This window comes from Asterias amurensis, chromosome 13 (assembly GCF_032118995.1).
Source record: "Asterias amurensis chromosome 13, ASM3211899v1".
NCBI classification, from domain to species: domain Eukaryota; kingdom Metazoa; phylum Echinodermata; class Asteroidea; order Forcipulatida; family Asteriidae; genus Asterias; species Asterias amurensis.
The window spans coordinates 10,952,293-10,971,118 of record NC_092660.1 but is presented as its reverse complement, the minus strand read 5'-3'; the positions used below and the strand labels follow the sequence as shown (position 1 = coordinate 10,971,118).

The window sequence follows — 18,826 nt, the reverse complement described above, 5'->3', positions numbered from 1 at the left end:
TTAATGACACAAATTTTCTTTGAACCACACTAATGACGTCCATGATCCAAGACGCTTCATCATGAATATTATTCATATAAAAAATACATTTAAATAAGGGACTCAATGTGTGGTGAAGAGGTTTTCAACTAGTGGTTTAAACCCAACGAGGCCTTGTTCTTGATCATTTTTTGGTCAAAAAGTAAAATAAATGCAAACATTATAATTGTTCAATGATTTCTTTCAACACAACACCCCTCCAGCTATGAAACGGTAAGGCCTCAGGTAAACAACTCCAAGGAGATGGCTGTGCGCGTATCGCGTATCGCGTGATGTGGCACAACTGCTCCCAGCCGTTGCTCTCGACCGGTCATAAACACTGGTCATTATCAAAGGTTTAAACACCTCCACGTGACGCGCTCTTCACCAATAGGAATAGCGTAACTGTCTGAGGTGTTTCTGAATGTTGTTTAGCGCCCTCTCGTGGGTGTGATGACCACCGCGACCGTCCGGCCATCCTGTTATATTGATCGGTTGGCAACAGGTCATTGTGGTCCAAACAAACAAACGCCCATGTGTGGGCAGAGGAATACACCCTAATGACATTCCGTCAGCTTGTTCGATGACTTTCGTTTGTGGGTCCATATACGAAATCGATTGCCATTTTCTTGGGAAAGTATGAAGCACAGTGACGTCATGGTAGGGTCCTATCTACTCTTTTACATGTTGAAATTTTCCGAAAGCTTGGAAAAGCTATAAATGTCGTTAAGCGTGCTTACAATTTAGTCATCCGTCACGCGTGATTAGATACACTAAAAACCATTAAGTGTAGGTTTATAGTGGCTGCTTTATTCAAGGTAAACACACATAGAAATGGTGCTGCCTGTTGGGTGGTTTTGTTGGGAGACAAGGACCAAATTCAGCCGCTATTGTTGACCCCAGAAATGCGTACGTTCATCTTTACGGTATCGGTTTTATCAACACACAGCTTAAAAGACGACAAATCTATAGTAACTCCATCTATAGGCCCTATATCCGAAGAAGAGACTGAAGCGAGTACAGAGTGGATAGTTCGTGGGAGAATTTCGACTTGATATCTGCGCAGTTTTATATACTCTGCATGCCCGGCGATACCTGTGAGGTCGTTCTCGAAACCTTTCTTGGATTTTAAAGTCTGGAGAACTGTTGTGGATTGTTTCCTATAGTACTGTTTGGACAAAGAAATACTGCAGAACTGTTCACCGTTTTGACTTGAGAAAGAATGTGGTAGTTTAAAAATGACTTCATGAACACGAGCATTTCCCCTGCCAGGATTTTCAATTCTTCAGGATTGTACTTCATAAAGTGGATATAATGTTTTTAGGTCTGTAATGCCAAATTGAAGACTGCATTTGAAGTCGTTAGCCATTGGTTTCAATCACCATGGCGACTGGTTCAGGTGAAAAAGGTAAGAATGACCTTAGTAGTTGTTTTTCAGTCAATAGAAATGTAGATTATAATTCATAATAAAGGCTACAAATGTTATGAGTTTACTGCACTGAGGGAAGTGAGAATGGCTTCGAATAAGTGCTTGCTATACATTGTTGAAAACAATTACCAGTCAAACAAAGTTATTTAAAAATGTTCTTTAAATATCTGACACGGTCATACTAGTAGTTGCCAGTTTTTAAAGGCACTGTACATGTTTGGTAATTGTCAAAGACCAGTGTTCTCACTTGGTGTATCCCATCATAAGCATAAAATAACAAGCCTGTGAAAATTTGGGCTCCATCGGTCATCGAAGTTGCGAGAAATTGATGAAAGAAAAACACCCTTGTTGAACGAATTTGTGTGCTTTCAGTTAGGAATAAAAGACCTCTAGCTAGAAGTCTCATAGTGAGAAATTACCTCTTTCTCAAATCCCTTTAAATCATGGAAAGTTATCCGCACCGTGATATATTTGTCCATAACCATTCATAGTGAAATGATTCTCAAACGCTCTTATCGAAAGCTGCTGTACAACCAATTAGTTGTTTCCTTAAAATTTAAGAGTAATTACCAAACGTATACTTCCCGTTAGGTGTTACCACTACCTTAATATACTTGAGACCTATACATGGCTACATCTATTATTGTCTGCCATGAGAAATCTTATAGCATTGTTTATAGCACTGCATATGGAATTCCTCCTTAATAATAGTCTCCCATCCATGATTATATTTCCATATTCGATAATTGGATTTGCCAATTATTCCGAAAACACACTGGTGATTGAACAAAGTGGTTACGGCTTCTAAATGTGATCACTGCTAATTGGCAATTTACCAGATACAATTATTATTTATTTACACGAACAAGCTGCTTCTTAAACATGGCCACCTGTTGCTAGGTAACGCCAATGATTGCCCTATCGAGGTCATACAGGAGAGAAAAGAATAAGGTGGTCTAATCCCGTGATTATAAGAGCACAAAACCTCCACAGGAATTCTTTGTTGATCGGCTCATAAAAGGCAGATGCAACGGATGTGTTGTTCAATGATGTAACACCAGGGCACGAATCTCCCAATTGCAATTGATGTTGTGCACAGATTGTTTGCTGAATGCAAACATAACTTATGTGACACCTGTGTAAGCCTATTTGCTTGTATGATTATAGAATGTTGGTGCAGGCGCCCCTGTCCACTATTTTGACAGCCAGATTTGTATGATCATGGAGATAGAAACCTCCTTGGTATGATGTTCACTGACTGCTATGGAAATGTATTATCAGTATTTGCATGGCGTCAAACCAATATACCAAGAGATATGCTAGAGATGTTCCCATACATTACACTATACCCATGACAGAAGCCCCCCCCCCCCCCCGTCCGCCAACCCCCAAAGAAGACGCAATGCGGGGGGGGGGGTACACACATTTTTCTTCTGCAGTTTAGAATTGCATCCTCAAAATGTTCCTTATTTTTTGTTTAAGGATTCCCTTTTTTTAATCGATTAAGAAGAAGAAGAAAAAATCCCCATTGAATAGACAGCAGCAATTTCGTCGTGCAGAAAAAAATTGCTAGGGGAGTAATCACTGTGGCCCAACACGAAACGCCAAAAATGGACAGGATGATTAATTTTGGTTTTTACCCATACATCGATGCGTGTTAAACTTTCCCGAGTGCTACATGGATATTACCCGGGTTTCACAGGCATATACCCGAGTAATATGCCTGTGAAATTTGTTCACCTGGACTCGGGAGAGTACTGATGATACAGTGCTGACTCACATCGGTGTATAGCCCCGATGCAATAAAGGACATTTAAAGAAACCCAGCCTCGACCCGACGTGTTGCTACGAACCGAGCCATGGTTGCAACCGTGACCCTCGAATTAAAATGAACCGCTGACATTTACAATTAAGCGATTGATTAGAATTCAACCAAGCGAATCCTAATTTAATAATATAATATAATATAATATTATTAATTAAAGATCTTTATAGTTTACATCATCATCATGCAGCCATAGGCAAGGCCATTATCACCGTGTACCAAGGCCCCTTGTTTCAATCATGCTGCTGTTCGTTGAATTATTATTGTAATGGAGCTGGGTCGGGTCACTTCGTACATGTACCTTGACTATTAACTTTGTATAGACCTTTCTTTTGTTGATAAACAAACCGCCTTGGTCGGCATGGTCGGCCGAATGTTAATAATAATAATAATAAGACTTGTAATGCGCACATATCCACCCTGCTGGGTGTTCAAGGCGCAGTAAAACCAAAAACAAAACAAAAACAAAACACAACACAAAGAAAAAACAGACACAACAAAATTAGTCATTGAAAACCTGTGACATAAGATAAGTTTTGAGAAGAGACTTGAATTTTGCAGTACAAAGACAAGATCGAAGATTAAGTGGTAGAGAGTTCCAGATGCGTGGCGCGGCTGAAGAAAAAGACCTGTCACCCCATGAGTGTCGAGACTTGGGTTCAATGAGGAGAAGCATAGAACTTGATCGAAGATTCCTTGATGGAGTGTAAACTTGAAGCAGTTCAGAAATATAGTGGGGAGCCTTGCCATTAAGAGCTTTGTGGACAATGAGCATCAGCCTGAAGATGATTCGTTGAGAGATAGGGAGCCAGTGTAGTTGTTTCAGAATGGGGGTGATAGAACAGGATTTTCTAGACAGTGTCACAATGCGGGCAGCAGTATTTTGGAGCCGTTGAAGTCGGGAAATCTGGTTGTTAGGAAGACTGTAGAGAAGAGCATTGCCGTTGTCAAGACGAGAAGTAACAAATGCGTGAATGACCTTTTCAGTGGCACTTTTGTCCAAGTACTTGCGAATCTTACAATGTTGTTGATGTGTGGCTGAAGTGTCATCGATGAATCAAAAATAACACCTAAGTTCCGAGCTTTCAGCGAGGGAGCTATCCGAGCATCACCGATGGAGATGTATGGCACTGAAACCTTAGTTAACTGTTGACGTGACCCAAATAGAAGGAACTCTGTCTTATCATCATTTAACTTCAGGAAGTTTTGTTGTGTCCAACGTCGAATCTCTTGGATGCATTTCTCAAGTCTTGCAATAGATGCATTGGCGTTTTCTTGAGAAGATTTAAACGTGATGTATAGCTGAGTGTCGTCTGCGTACACATGGTAATTCAGATTAAATTTCAGGATGATGTCACGAATCGGTAAAGTGTATAGCGTAAACCACTGCGGGCCGAGTACCGACCCCTGTGGCACAGAGTAGTTCAAAACAACAGGGTCGGATATCGCGGTGCCAATACATACATGCTGAGTTCTATTGTAGAGATACGATTTGCACCATGCTAGGGCTGTGTCCTCTATGCCAAGGTGATTCTGGAGCCGAGAGAGAAGGATGTTGTGATCGACAGTGTCAAAAGCAGCACTCAAGTCTAGCAGGACTAGTGCTGTTAGGTTACCATTGTCCATTGCAGAGAGAATATCGTTGCTCACACGGACTAGTGCAGCCTCGGTCCCATGGAAAGGCTTGTATGCTGACTGGAACACGTCGGACAGGTTGAAAGTATGAATGTGATGAGAAATACGTGATGAAACTACTCGTTCGATGACTTTTCCAAGATATTTTAAGTTTGCAACCGGTCTGTAGTTTTTGAATATCTCCTTGTCCAGGTTTGGTTTCTTGATGAGCGGCCTGATGTAGGAAACTTTGAGGCTATCGGGGAAACAACCGGAACTGAGGGATTCGTTTACAAGCTTAGTGATGTAGGGTACAAAAATATCGATGTTTTGCTTTATCATGGATGTTGACACTGGATCCAGCTCACAGGATTTTGAAGGAGATTTCATAATAACCCTTTGAATCTCAGCAACAGTCGCAGGCTCAAACACAGATAGTCTACACTCTGGTTGAAGTTGTGGCAATGTCTGCGGCACGTTGTAAGGGACTGATGAAAATGATGAGCGGATGGTTGAAATCTTGGTGACAAAGAATTTCTGGAACTCATTTGCTAAGTTCTGGTCATTGTAAGTGGATGGAAGGACAGGGGTTTTGGGTTTGAGCAACAACTTACCAATTATCTTGAAAAGCTTCTTTTGATCTCCTGAGGATTCTTGTACTTGAGATGAATAATGGATGATCTTTGCCTGGTTGATCAAATTCCTAACTACTTTACATTGGTTGCGATATTCTTGTCGTTGAATTGCCAATTTGCCATTTTTCCGCCACTTCCGCTCCAGTTGACGACAGATCTTTCTCGCTGTACGAATATCATCATTGAACCAGGAGACTTCAGTTCGGACCTTGACTGATCTCGTTTTCCAAGGTGCGTATTTATCCAAGATGTCACTGACTGTGCTCTCATATTGGCTGACATAGGAATCCAAGCAGTCGTGATCAACTTCTAGATTTGCTAAATGGGAGCCTATGTCGCGGAACACTTCGGTAGGATTCACATGTTTCCATTGTCGGCTCTTTATAGTAACGGTCGGGACTTTGGGCTTGCACAGACTCAAGTTACACATGACTGCATAATGGTCTGATAATCCAGGTAGAATAACAAAGTTTGAGACAATTGGTGGGGAGATTTCACGAGTTATGACAAGGTCTAGGCAATGACCGAGATGATGAGTCGGCTCCTTGATATGCTGGGTAAGACCAAAAGCCTGAAGTAGATGCTTAAACTGGTTTGCATTGGTGTTGTGGATGTCATCAACATGAATGTTAAAGTCGCCTGTGATGATGATTTCCGATGGGTGAAGCAGATATTCCAAAATCAAATTCTCAAACTCCCTTAGAAAACTTGAGAAAGTCACATGTTGGCCGTTTGAATCTCTTTCAGGTCTGTATACAATGACAAGGCGAACAGATTTAGAGTTTCCGGAAACTTCAGCATGAAGAGATTCAAAAGTTGTGTACTGGACGTCATTACTTTTCACAGAGACGGATAAAGTAGATCTGTACAGTATTGCAACTCCTCCACCAGTCTTGTGAGGTCTTGGGATGTGATGAAAGTAGTAGCCTGCAGGGGTACACTGACGACATGTTAAGTTGTCGTCTGGTCTCAGCCATGTTTCTGAAACGGCAACAAGGTCCAGATCTTTTTGCAGAACAAAATCAGCAAAATCGTCATACTTGTTACAGATGGACTGTGTGTTTATAACACAAAGGCTGAGTTGAGATTTGGCTGGAGTCACTGGTACTGGAACAGATGGGAGTGTAACTTCGGGTACGGGGGGTTTATGAACAGTTCTACGGCGACCAGCTTTTTTACCACGATGTGTAGGTCGGTAAACAGTGCTGGGATTTACAAAAAGGCCAAGGTTCTGTAATGATAATGTACAGGAAGGCAGCAGAGTTGTAGCACGTGTGGATGGGGCATAACGGAGACTGAGAAGCTTGTTTCGTGAGTAGGAATTTGCAGAGTTTGGACTAGCTTCTGCTGAGTTTGAGTTATTGACACCTTCAGGGCCGGGATTTACAGCAATGTCACCAAAAATCACAATTTCCAAATGAAAAGTGGCTGGGGAGTTGTCATAGTAAGAAATAGGGCATTTCAGATATTTACGACGCTGGATGAACCCTAGATGTGTCTTTGGCAGAATGTAAGCATCAGACACAATTGATGCTGATGGAACAAAGCTGACCACAGATGAGTCAGTACAGTACAATGGTCTAGCAAGCAGAGAGAGAATGAAAAGGATACTTACCTCCATTGTCCCCAGATGGGCGAACAATGTCCATGGACTAGGTGGATGACTGCACAGGATGCAGCCACCTAAGTGTGTGTAAGCTTTATACACCAGAATTCTCAACTGAGACAGTGAAAAATTCCAACAGAAAAACACTATTTTCACAATTCAGATGACTCCAGGATACACAGACAAGGTCCTGTAGATTCCAGGTGTAGTAACAAATCCAGTTGTATAAAAATAAGAACACAAATTGAGCAATATACTAAGAAATTAGCAAACAAACACAGAGCTGATTTGAGTGGCTGCTGTCAGGCGCTCAGTCAAACACATTATGTTAGTAAAACACTCAATCGTAAAAACAGATGTTTTAATAAAATTCAACATTTTCTGCAAATTTTCATTTAAATAAAATACCTCTCATGACAAGTTGCTTTGTTTTAAACAAAATCAACAAATTTTGTTTCATTGTTACCAAAAATAGCGATCTATTCTTGATTTGCACTTATGGCTTTCTATAGTTTTCCAATCTGGGTTGGCAAAAACTCGGGCTGTGACGTTGCAAAAGAAAGGTATATACCATGATACACGAAATTAATGACTCGGCTGACTATACGAAACCTATACGAAATGACCAACTTTGAAAGAAGTGACCCGAAGGTACGAAATAGGGAAGTGACGCCATCCCAGTTTTCCATATATCCTTATAAGACTGATACCTTCTTTAACAAAACCTATAGGTCTGAATTAAGTATATTCCTTGTTAAAGGGGAACTGATCCAATTTCCGGGTCAGGAAATTTGTTTCGAAATGTTTTTTTTTTTACTCCGGATTGTTGACCCATTTCTAGGTCATTTTGACACATTCTAATCCAGAAACGGGTCGGGCCCATCATGGAACCCGAATTCTTGTCTTTTCTGACCCGAGAACGTTGTAGAGTGCATGTATTTTAAATATAACGAAAAAGGACAAACAATAACCTTTTAAAGTTCTTTACAAAGTTTAATACAGGTATAATAATCAACTTATATGGATTCGGTGGGGGTATTTTGACCACGAATCTGATTTTAAAAAGAAATGTTTAAAAACCTGGACTGTATATTAAGTGAAACTGGAATACATCGCAGCAGCAAAGTTTCAAACATTTCCATGGTGCGGATTTTATGGTTGCTCTAAACCAACTAAACATACATATACAGTTTAGTCTGAATACAAACCAAAAACAGACTCCCAGTTCCACCTATTTTGTTATAAACTTGACAAAATACACATGTAGTCATGGCTACCTTTTACTGCCATAAAAAGACCCATGCACGCATGACGAATAATATAGATCGAGTTTAGAACTTGACATGACAAAGATCGTGATTTTTAACCACGGGTCGACAGCCATAAGTGGTATATAACGATGTCCATAAACAAATATCTGTTCGGCATATTAGGCATGTACTTTAGAACTTTCTGGTTTGCAGTGTATTGTATTTTCTCTATATGTAAACCGGAAAGTGAAAGCGTTTGTTGTTGTGGTATACATACGAACCAAACAATAGTTATTTTGCAGTTTTGGTATCCATACGAACCAAACAATAGTTATTGTGCAGTTTTGAAAAAGGTAAAACACGGAAAATACTGCTTTGGTGTCAAATGATCACGGTAGTTGTTGGCCTACCATAATAAACTTTTCAAAATGTAGGCCTACACAGTGTTGTTGGTTTAGCCATTTTCAATTGTGTTAGCAGTGTTGTAAGTCTATCAAGGTACTATAACATAGGTATAACGACTGTTTTTTTTATACATCTGCCCTAATGAGAAATGTTGTTTTCTTTCATATTTTGCACGTATTTTTTTGATTGGCTCAAATAACTACTGTACAAAGAACAACACTGTGAATAATTTAAGTGTGGTTTAAATTACTGTAAATGTTATGAATGGGGTTGGAGAGCGATGTTTTTTTAGTTTGCCAGGGGACTTTGAAACTCTCTGCGTGAACCTTGTTCCTCCTCGAACTCTGTAAACCCGCGGGAAAACATGATTTTAAAAAAATCGAGATCTTCATACAGGATACACAACGGCTGTTTTACATTAAAGGTCCTGTGTCTTAAAAAAATTGGGACTAATAAATAATAAATAACAGTACTTTCAAGATATACTAACAGTCAGAGTAAAAGAGATTTTAGAGATTTTAAAAAGAAAAATATCGGGGGGATTTGTCTGAAAGACCGGTCGACTGACGAATGAATGTTCTGTTTTTTCCACAGATACCACCGATGCCACCTGTGCCCAATGCCACAATGCTGCCGCCAAGTTCTACAGCGTACAGGGTGAAGAGAAAACACTCCTCTGCTCAAGCGAATGTCATGAGACATTCTACGAAAAACACGTAAGTGGCTGACATTTCCGTTGTTAAAGGCAGTGGACACTATTGGTAATTACTCAAAATATTTTTCATCATAAAATCTTTCTTGATTACAAGTAATGGGGAGAGATAGATGGTATAAAACATTGTGAGAAACAGCTCCCTCTGAAGTGACGTAGTTTTCGAGAAAGAAGTAATTTTCCACGAACTTGATTTCAAGACCTCAAGTTTAGAATTTGAGGTCTCGAAATCAAGCATCAGAAAGCACACAACTTTGTGTGACAAGGCTGTTTTTTCTTTCATTATTATCTCGCAAATTCGACGACCGACTGAGCTCAAATTTTCACAGGTTTGTTATGTTATGCATATGTTGAGATACACCAACTGTGAAGACTAGTCTTTGACAATTACCAATAGTGTCAAAAACTTCAGTAATAGTGTAAAAACTTCAGTAATAAAATTCCAATATTATAGTAAGAAGCCCACTGTTTTGTTTTTGTGTAGACGAACAAATTGACCCAAACCTAACCGTGCCCTGGGATTGTGTCCATATCGCAAAAGGGCTAATTGAAGACACCAAGTGTCGTCACTAAATTCCATCCCCATTGAGTGGGTGGCCAACAAGAACATTTTATGCTCTGTTTTCGAATTGCTCTCACATGTATAGTCCATTGAGTGATTGGCTGAGTATTTTTCTTTGCAGCCTGGCGAATCCAAACCATTGTTAATTGAACTTGAAGAGGGCAGTGATCAAGGAAAAGATGATACTGAGGTAAGAACACTTTCTTAGATGACAAAGACACGAATAGCTATGTGGCCCATCATTGTTTTTTTATCTGTATTAAGTTATTACAGTGTTTTGATATAACTTTTCGTGTTCTGTTCGGCATGTTTAGGAGGAACTGAGCCAGGTATTCAAAGCGTGCCACCGTGGGGAGGAGAATCTCATGAACCTCCAATCGCAGTTCCAGATGTACGGTGAGAGCCCAAACCAGAAGAACTCAAAGGGCCAAACCTTGCTGACGTACGCCATTGCTAAAGGTGACGTCAGAACGCTTGACATGCTGCTATTGGCTGGTGCGGAGATTGATGCGCAAGATGACGACGGGAATACTGCGCTGATTTTGGCAGCACGTCTCGAGTCGGAACAGAAGGTAACGACATTGGACAAAGTTATCTCGAAAGTCATGTTTCAAAATGGCTGCTATAAACCAAATTAGTAACAAGTTAGGTTATGGCTTTAATTGAATCCCTGGTATCACAAATAAGGATATTGCCGCCATTCCTCTACGTTGCTCACGAAGTCAGATATCGGACAAAAATGGAAAATTGTGGACTTTTTGAAATTCAAATGGTGATTTAAAACGCCGTTGAAAAATGGTATCTAACTTGTTTGAAATCAGCACCCTCACATTGACAAAGTTAGCCAATAAAACAAATTAATTTGCACTGAAATCCATCTTGATAACAAACTGTTCTACAATGTTGCAATAAGTAAAGATGATGCAACTAATACGTGTTGTTTTTAAAAGTATTATCATAAATGTTTCACTGATTTATTTTATTTCTGTAAAAGGTGGAGTTTTTGTTGAAAAAGGGAGCGAAAACAACAGTTGAAGACTTTGAAGGAAAAACGGCCTTGCATAGAGCAGAACAAAATAAGGTAAATTACCACAAATTTACAAGAAAGTTTTTGTTAAACAATTTTATTATTTATACATGTATGTTATTATTACCAGGGTTTATTTCGACAAGTTTAATATTAATTTATTGTCCTTCTGTTTTCAGGAAACAAAATGTGTAGAACTGCTCCTAGAGAAAGATCCGTCTCTTGTACATAAGACGGACAGTCATCAGCAAACGGTCGTGCATCTTGTAGCAGGCGAGGTAAGAAACTTCTAGAAGGAAGTATAACAATTCGATTTTGAAGATTCTTTTCAAAGATATACGTTTACTTTATAATAAGAGTCAGGTTGGAGTGACACAGTGTCATTCTTTCTCTGCACGTTTTCCAATAAAACTTTAATTGGATGATTAATTAAGTTTAATGATTAATTTTCTTCCAAAGGGGAACGAGGTGATCCTTCGCTACCTCTTGGAACACGATGGCAAGAAGGACGAGGTGGATAACGTTGGTCGAACCCCGCTACACTGGGCTGTCATCCAGGGGGTGGTAAGTTGATATCAAGTTGGAAAAAAGATCAAGATTTTACAAAACTTTGGACATCACATTTGTCCGTTATATTCTAATGCAAATCCACTGCCAGCCAATTCTGAATATTTCTTTTGAAATAAAAGTTAAACCGACAGCACCTCAAAGTTTCATACCCATCACTAAAATACAGAAATATTTTCCCTGACAGTATTTAATTTATTTCGATATTGGACATATCGATGTGGAATGTAGACATTCACTGTGCAAGCCTAATGTTCAATGCCCATATCGAAAAAGCAACATTGATATTTGCTGTGTACAAACATATTATATCCAATGTACAATATCAAACCTACTGTCATGAACATTTGGCTTTTGTTTACATTGAAGAATTGCTTTACTTGTTTTCTTCTTACAGAAATGCACCGTTGAAATCTTAATGGAAGGAGAGGGCGAGAACGCCATCGATGTTAAAGACAAGTTCGGGTTATATCCAATCCACTACGCCGTACAGATCAACAGACCAGACATCGCAAGGGAACTCGTACACAGTGTAAGCTCACAGAACCAAACCTCGGTCTTGGTTTCAAACATTAAACCTCTGAAAGGTGTTCATCAGACACCTCGTCAGTCTGACAACTCGGCTGCCGTTCGGACAACTCGACGGTTGAGACGACCGTTCGGACAAATTTCGACAACTCGTGTCACAACCGTCGAGTTGTCTCAACCGTTTAGTGTCCGAATGGTCGAGTTGTCCGACGGACGAGTTGTCTGACATCCCTCTGAGCGAGCACTCATCTCCCAATATCTACCGTTGATTGCTTCTCGTTTTTTCCCCGTTTTTTTCAGCATCATGTTTAATTTTGTTTTTTAATTTCAATTTCAGCTAGTTCGTGCTTTAATGTTTTTTTGTTCTTTCCTCTCTTTAGGGATCTTGGTCTTGTTGACTTTCCCAGTAGGACACCATTTTGAAAGAGCACTGTATCTCCCATATCTATAACATTGATTGCTTTCTCGTTTGGTGTTATTATTATTTTCAACATGTTTAATTTTGTTAGCAACGATTTCATACCCGCGTTTATGTTTCCATGTCTTTTGGTTTTTTTTGTCTTTAGGGATGCAATCTTGGTCTTGTGGACTTTCCTGGTAGGACACCATTCGTCTACGCAGCGTCTTGTGGTTACATGGAAATATGTGAAATCCTACTGGAAGGGAAGATGGAGATAGATGCTTCTGAAGGCGACGTATGTATCTTACTCGCCCCAAAGCAACGAATGCGATTGCCTGCATGCCCCATTGCATGCATGCCCCTTGCATTACCTTGATGCCCTTGAAGTGCCCGAGTATAAATTTACAATTTCCTCAGAGGGTGCCCTTTACCAAGGAGAAAATGCATTGGTGCCCTTGCCCTATCAAAAACGAAGCATTCAGGCCTGCTTACTTTTATAGCCATTATTTGAATTGGCTGCTATACGGCCGTATACGTTTGCTGTAAAGGGTGGTGAGCAGACGATCCAGCTTGCACTTTCGAAATGTCACTAGCTGTTTCCAATGAAATCTCTGGGTCTGTTAAACCGCAGTGCCTGTCGACTTATCAGGGGACCAGGGGCCAATTTCATAGAGCTGCTTAAGCAAAAAAATCGCTTAAGCACGAAAATGGCTCGCTTATTTTACACATGTTACTGGCCAAAATTTCATGCCATATACATTGCTTGTGATTGGTATTTAGCTGTTGTTTACTTAGCATAAAAATTGAGTGGAGTCTTGGCCGGTAATCTGATTTTACTAAGCAAGGATTTTTTTGCTTAAGCAAAATTTTGTGCTTAAGCAGCTCTATGAAATTGGGCCCAGTCTAGCAAGTTGCTTCTGTATAAACGCTGTAAGCAATTTCCTCTCGGGACATTCTGGTGAGGCGCACATCGTTTACCGATACAGGAATATTTTTGATGTCAATTATAATAGTTTATGTTCAGAGTGATTGCTTGCGTTTGCAAAAAAATATTGTACTTCAAACAACAATTTTTTTTAAGGGATGGACTGCGTTACACTTCGCCGCATCAAAGGGAAACAGCGACCTCTGCCGGCTGCTTCTTACCAAAGTGACAGACATCGATCCAACCAATAGGAATCTGAACACGCCTCTTCATCTTGCCACAGCCAATGAGCACAAAGAAGTTGTTGAAATTCTCATGAATAATTCATCAAAAGGCGTAGGAATGAAAGATGAGGATGGAAGGTAAATATTTTTGCTTATTCAACAGCTGCTTGCTTTCAAAAGAATTATTTTTACTGAAAGAGCAGGACAATAAAAAATCCACAATGTAGAAATTGTTTGACACTTGTTTACAAATAATAAGTTCGTCACTAAGGTATGTATTTGAATTTTATTCTTGTAAAACAACGGGGAAGATAATTGAATTATTGGAATTGAGTTTAGTAATTTCATTCCGAGATTTAATAGATTTTAGTTTTGCTTTTAATTTCTAATTTGTTTTTACCCATACACCAGTTATATACTCGTGTTTTTCCCGACTTCTGAAGGGGAAAAACCCCGAGCGATTTGCATGTGTTTTCCCCCACTACTCGGGCAAGTGCTGGGTATACAGTGATTAATACACATTGCTGTAAGGGTAAAAACAATTTATATTCCAAGATTGGTTCGAGTGTTTGCATTGATTGAAAGTTTTAATTGATTTGTTTTTGTTTCTTTATTCCAGAACACCGGTCCACAATGCAGCTGAATGTGACTATCTAGAAGTCCTCAAAATTCTCGTGAAGTCCGTTGAAAAACCACAAAAATCAGAGCAGGAAACAGAAACCAAAGAAGACAGAAACCAAAGGTAAAACTAAAACTATTCAAGTTTTTTTTCCGGAAGAGGAATTTAATTAAAAGTGTTATACAGAGTTGGTATAGTTTTTGTGTGACCAACCATACATGAAATAAGAAACCAATGTCAACACTGCAAATTGTCCCATGTTTGGTTATAACAACCAAATTCAGTTTTTGCTTTTGAGTTTTTGTTTTGTTTTTGTTTGTTTGTTTGTAGGTTTACAGACACAATTTTGTCGAATATAGCTTCATTTCAGAGGGAATATTTCAAAGAAAAAAGGATTATAGGCATATTGTATGATTTTCAGTAGGCTTTCAGGCAATTTTTGTTTTATCCTTACCAATCATGTACATGTATAAGAAACTCATTGAAGGCTGCTCCGTGAAATCACTCAACAAGTAACATTTTAAATTTCCATTACTAAAGCTTTTCATAAGGCATTTCCTAAATTGCCTTCATCATTTATTTTGTTTGTTTACAGCGAAGAAAATGTGCTGGACATCAGGGATAACGACAACCATACCTCACTCTACCTCGCCGCCTCACGTGAATACAAACAATGCTGTGAGGTTCTATTGGAACGAGGTGCGAGCGTAGATGAGGAGACCCGACCATACCTCATCACGATGGGGCTCATTGAGGAACCAAAAGAAGAGGTAGAGGAGGAAGAGGAAGAGGAGGAGGAGCCTGAGGCACCAAAGGAGGTTGAGGTTGCCACTGCACAGGAGGAAGAGGGAGCAATGACTGCGAGGGAGAGGTACGCCTCCAGTGTGACCCCGCCCACTGAAGATCCTCCAATCGATCTGGGTAAAACTACGCCTTTATTTTCTCTTTAGTTATAGCTTCTTGGTTTATAATGCTTAATACAAGATAGACATTGTTGGGTACATTTTTTTTCAGGTAGGGAGTGTATCTATGGGGAGTTTTAACATTGTTGGGTTATTGTATAACAGGAAACATGAACGAAAGGGAAGCATGGACAACGTCTTGGGAAAGCCCACAATGTCGCTCCACTAAACAAGTGAAGTGTGGTGTGAATTATAAATGGAGTAATTCAGCGTTGTTGTTGTATGTAAGATTTGTTTGGGTTAATTTCTGCAAGTCATTGTCCGTTTGGCTCATCTCTGTCTGTCCATAGGCTGACTGTTACGAGCCTCTGTTTATCAAATCAGCCTCCATACGTTTTCCATTTTTGTTGCCTTATAGTTTCCAAGCAATAACTCAGTCTAATCTGTTCACGATCACCGCAACCTATAAATGGAAATAAAAATATAACCTCAATTGAATTTATATTTTTCTCTTCAGCTCCTGAGACCGATGCCGAGGCTGTGGCCAACAATTCTCGACACATTCAAGAGGACAAAGTCTTGTCAGCTCGGTCTAGCTCAAACTCCTGGAAGTCCAATGCTAAATATGACAGCTGGATGAAATTTATGGAAAAGCAAAAAGTAAATAAAGACAAAATGCGGCGAAAGTAAGTCAAACAATTTTCTACAATAAAAACCTCCCGTTTAGAATTGATCCGGATCCCTTATAGGGCCTGACCCAGTTTCTGGGTTAGTGGGTCAGATATGACCAAGAATATATGGCAAAATGACCCATTAGGGGTCAAACTGACGCATAAGGGGTCAAACTGACGCAGATTCGAGTTATAAATCCCGTTAAAAAAATCTGGGTCACCCTAAGGGTCAGGCCCCTTGTGAACTGTGGAATAAAGGGCAATTCTGACCCGAAGAATTGTTTTAATTAGGGTTTTTTATATTAAGTTTGGTTGGTTACAAAGAGTTTTTAATCATTAAAAGAAGAACCGGTATGTGCCAATTATTTTGTCACCAAAAACTTATATCTTTATGTATTTATTATTTTTATTTGCTCGGAAAAGGATACATATTTATGCTTTTATGTAATCAGGGAAAGTTAGAAAAGTGTCCCAAAAGTTGACAAATATTATTTTCTCATTTGTATAGGTACCGCACCATACCACAGTTTATGGGGTCACCCTACCTCCAGCCTCAAGTTGACTGCAAGGTGTTCAGAAGATATCTGATTGGCCATCGGACGGCGCATGATATATACAACAGTGATGATGCAATCAATCACAAGTGGATTTACAACAATAAGTCCAGAAAGCCACGTTCGCGAGGAAGTAGTTCCGAGAAGTCGGAATGGAACGAGAGATTTTATAAAACAGAGTAAAAAAAAAAGTTGTACTTTCGTCTACATATATTTTTAAATTGTATTATTTTTTTTGCAAGCTCAAAATATTAACCGAATCTGTATGTCGGTGTACATGTAGGCCTATACTTAAGTTTTGATAATGACTAAAAAAAAAATTGGTAATTTTTTATCTGATAAACAGATTTTGATTTGGATAAATATTCTCAACGCGCTCTTACAAGAGCAAAACGAGAAGATGATGAGCATCATTTGCGGAATTGTTGAATATTTTGAATCTCCAAAGATCACCTGCAGGCGCTTTTTGGATATTCAATGTTCATGATGTCCGTTTGTGGATGCTTCAGTCAGAGATGCGGGTCGTTGGTTTCCGCAGTCACCTGCTGGTTAAAGGCAGTGGACACTATTGGTAATTGTCAAAGACTAGCCTTTACAGTTGGTGTATCTCAACATATGCATAAAATAACAAACCTGTGAAAATTTGAGCTCAAACTTCGAGATAATGACAGAAAAAACACCCTTGTCACACGAAGTTGTGTGCGTTTAGAGGGTTGATTTCGAGACCTCAAATTCTAAAACTGAGGTCTCGAAATCAAATTCGTGGAAAATTTCTTCTTTCTCGAAAACTATGGCACTTCAGAGGGAGCCGTTTCTCACAATGTTTTATACCATCAACCTCTCCCTATTACTCGTCACTAAGAAAGGTTTTATGCTAATAAATATTTTGAGTAATTACCAATAGTGTCCAATGCCCTTAACCATTAGGCTATGGATCCGATGTTCACTGGTGATGATTGTTATTGTTTTCTCAATAATAAGACACTGTGTTCAACCCCAAAACATTCAAAGGTGACTTTCGTTGTATACGTTTGATAACTTTGCTTGTAAAGCAATAAGACCCTTCCTCTTAAGTTTTTTTTTCTTTTCGTTTTATAATGAAGACGAAAACGGGCTACGCAAAACTAAACTTTGCAAATTGCAACACATCAGTTGTGTGTAACTGTTTAATAGGTTGTTCATTCGAAGATCATAGCAAAATAGAAAAACTAGAATGCGAAAACTAACACAGTATTTTAGTACTTCAAAACCGCTTCAAAAAAATCTATTTTAATAATTTGTATTATATTATCTACTGAACCACCAATACATTTTTTTGTAAATGAAAATAGTTTCAGCTGACGTTTGTAGCTAACATGTAGACATTGCCTTTTTACGACTATTCATTGCCACTTTTTCAACTTATGTTGTTGTATATTATGTATATTTCTATGTAATAAAGGTGTATCCTGTTTCGGACTAGGACAATAACTATAGTCAAGTTTTCCACTGATTTCCATTTATTTGCGTGAGAGAGTTAGACAGTGAACCAAAGTCATTACCTTTGTGTTTTTGAGTGCTCTGCTTCGGCACTGCAAATTGTGAAGTTAAACAAATTAATAGACAACTTGACACCATCAGGAACTTGCTGTCCAAATTACTACACATGCATACAATTTATACAGTTAGTTTTTGTCTTTTATACTGTTGATACTCTCTTAATGTAAAAGAGTGAAAAGGCACTCTTTGAAGAGCCATGTTTGGGACAACTCTTTTTCGAGTGGTCTTCCACTCTTTTAGATTGAAGTTTGCATCTTTTTAAGTGATTTTTCACTCTGTCCTGGAGTTAGCCAAAGTTAATATACCAGCGTATCGTACCACCAGTGTCCAAACACCAATAAGGACACCTTGCTCTGGAGGAAAAAATAGATTGAAGGTGAGGTCAAAAAGGCGGTTATTCCGCTGGGAATAATTTGACCATCCATCATAAATGAAACACCACCGAATTAATTAGTCAACTGGGCAAATCAATCACTCACAACTTGTGGGATAAATTGGTGCTGACGCAAGGCGAACTTCGTTTAATTACGAAATGAACCTCCTGCTTGATTGCGACGTGGAGACTTGTAAGCTGTTTTCAGTAGTGTAGGCCCTATACACTTAATACCTTTAACAAGATGCAGCCATCTTGATTTCCCACACTCAAATCAATGCAACCAAACCGAGGCTGGAAGGGCAAATAGTCTGGTTACTTTTTGGAGTTAATATTAACATCCATTTGAATACAAGGAACAGGACCAATATTGTGGCCCCGAGTTATTACAAATTATGAAAGGCCGCAACAATTTTGAATACGTATCAAAATAGATTCAAT

The 18,826-nt window shown here is 39.1% G+C and overlaps 1 protein-coding gene across 1 annotated transcript; it reads left to right on the top strand.

Annotated features, from left to right (window-relative positions):
• The first annotated feature begins 674 nt into the window (after positions 1-674).
• Positions 675-17,138, top strand: LOC139946032 (uncharacterized). The gene is made up of 14 exons (XM_071943615.1): positions 675-1,426; positions 9,377-9,498; positions 10,178-10,246; positions 10,371-10,628; positions 11,051-11,137; positions 11,263-11,361; positions 11,543-11,647; positions 12,048-12,182; positions 12,745-12,873; positions 13,660-13,865; positions 14,347-14,469; positions 14,942-15,267; positions 15,766-15,934; positions 16,428-17,138. The coding sequence occupies exons 1-14, from the start codon at positions 1,402-1,404 to the stop codon at positions 16,654-16,656; spliced, it is 2,082 nt and encodes a 693-aa protein (XP_071799716.1). The 5' UTR covers positions 675-1,401; the 3' UTR covers positions 16,657-17,138.
• The last annotated feature ends 1,688 nt before the right edge of the window (positions 17,139-18,826 follow it).

Coding starts and splice junctions, on each gene's coding strand:
- LOC139946032 (XM_071943615.1), top strand. CDS start 1,402: ATGGCGACTGGTTCAGGTGAAAAAG. Junction 9,499..10,177: donor AGACATTCTACGAAAAACAC/GTAAGTGGCTGA, acceptor TTTTCTTTGCAG/CCTGGCGAATCCAAACCATT. Junction 15,935..16,427: donor AAAGACAAAATGCGGCGAAA/GTAAGTCAAACA, acceptor TCATTTGTATAG/GTACCGCACCATACCACAGT.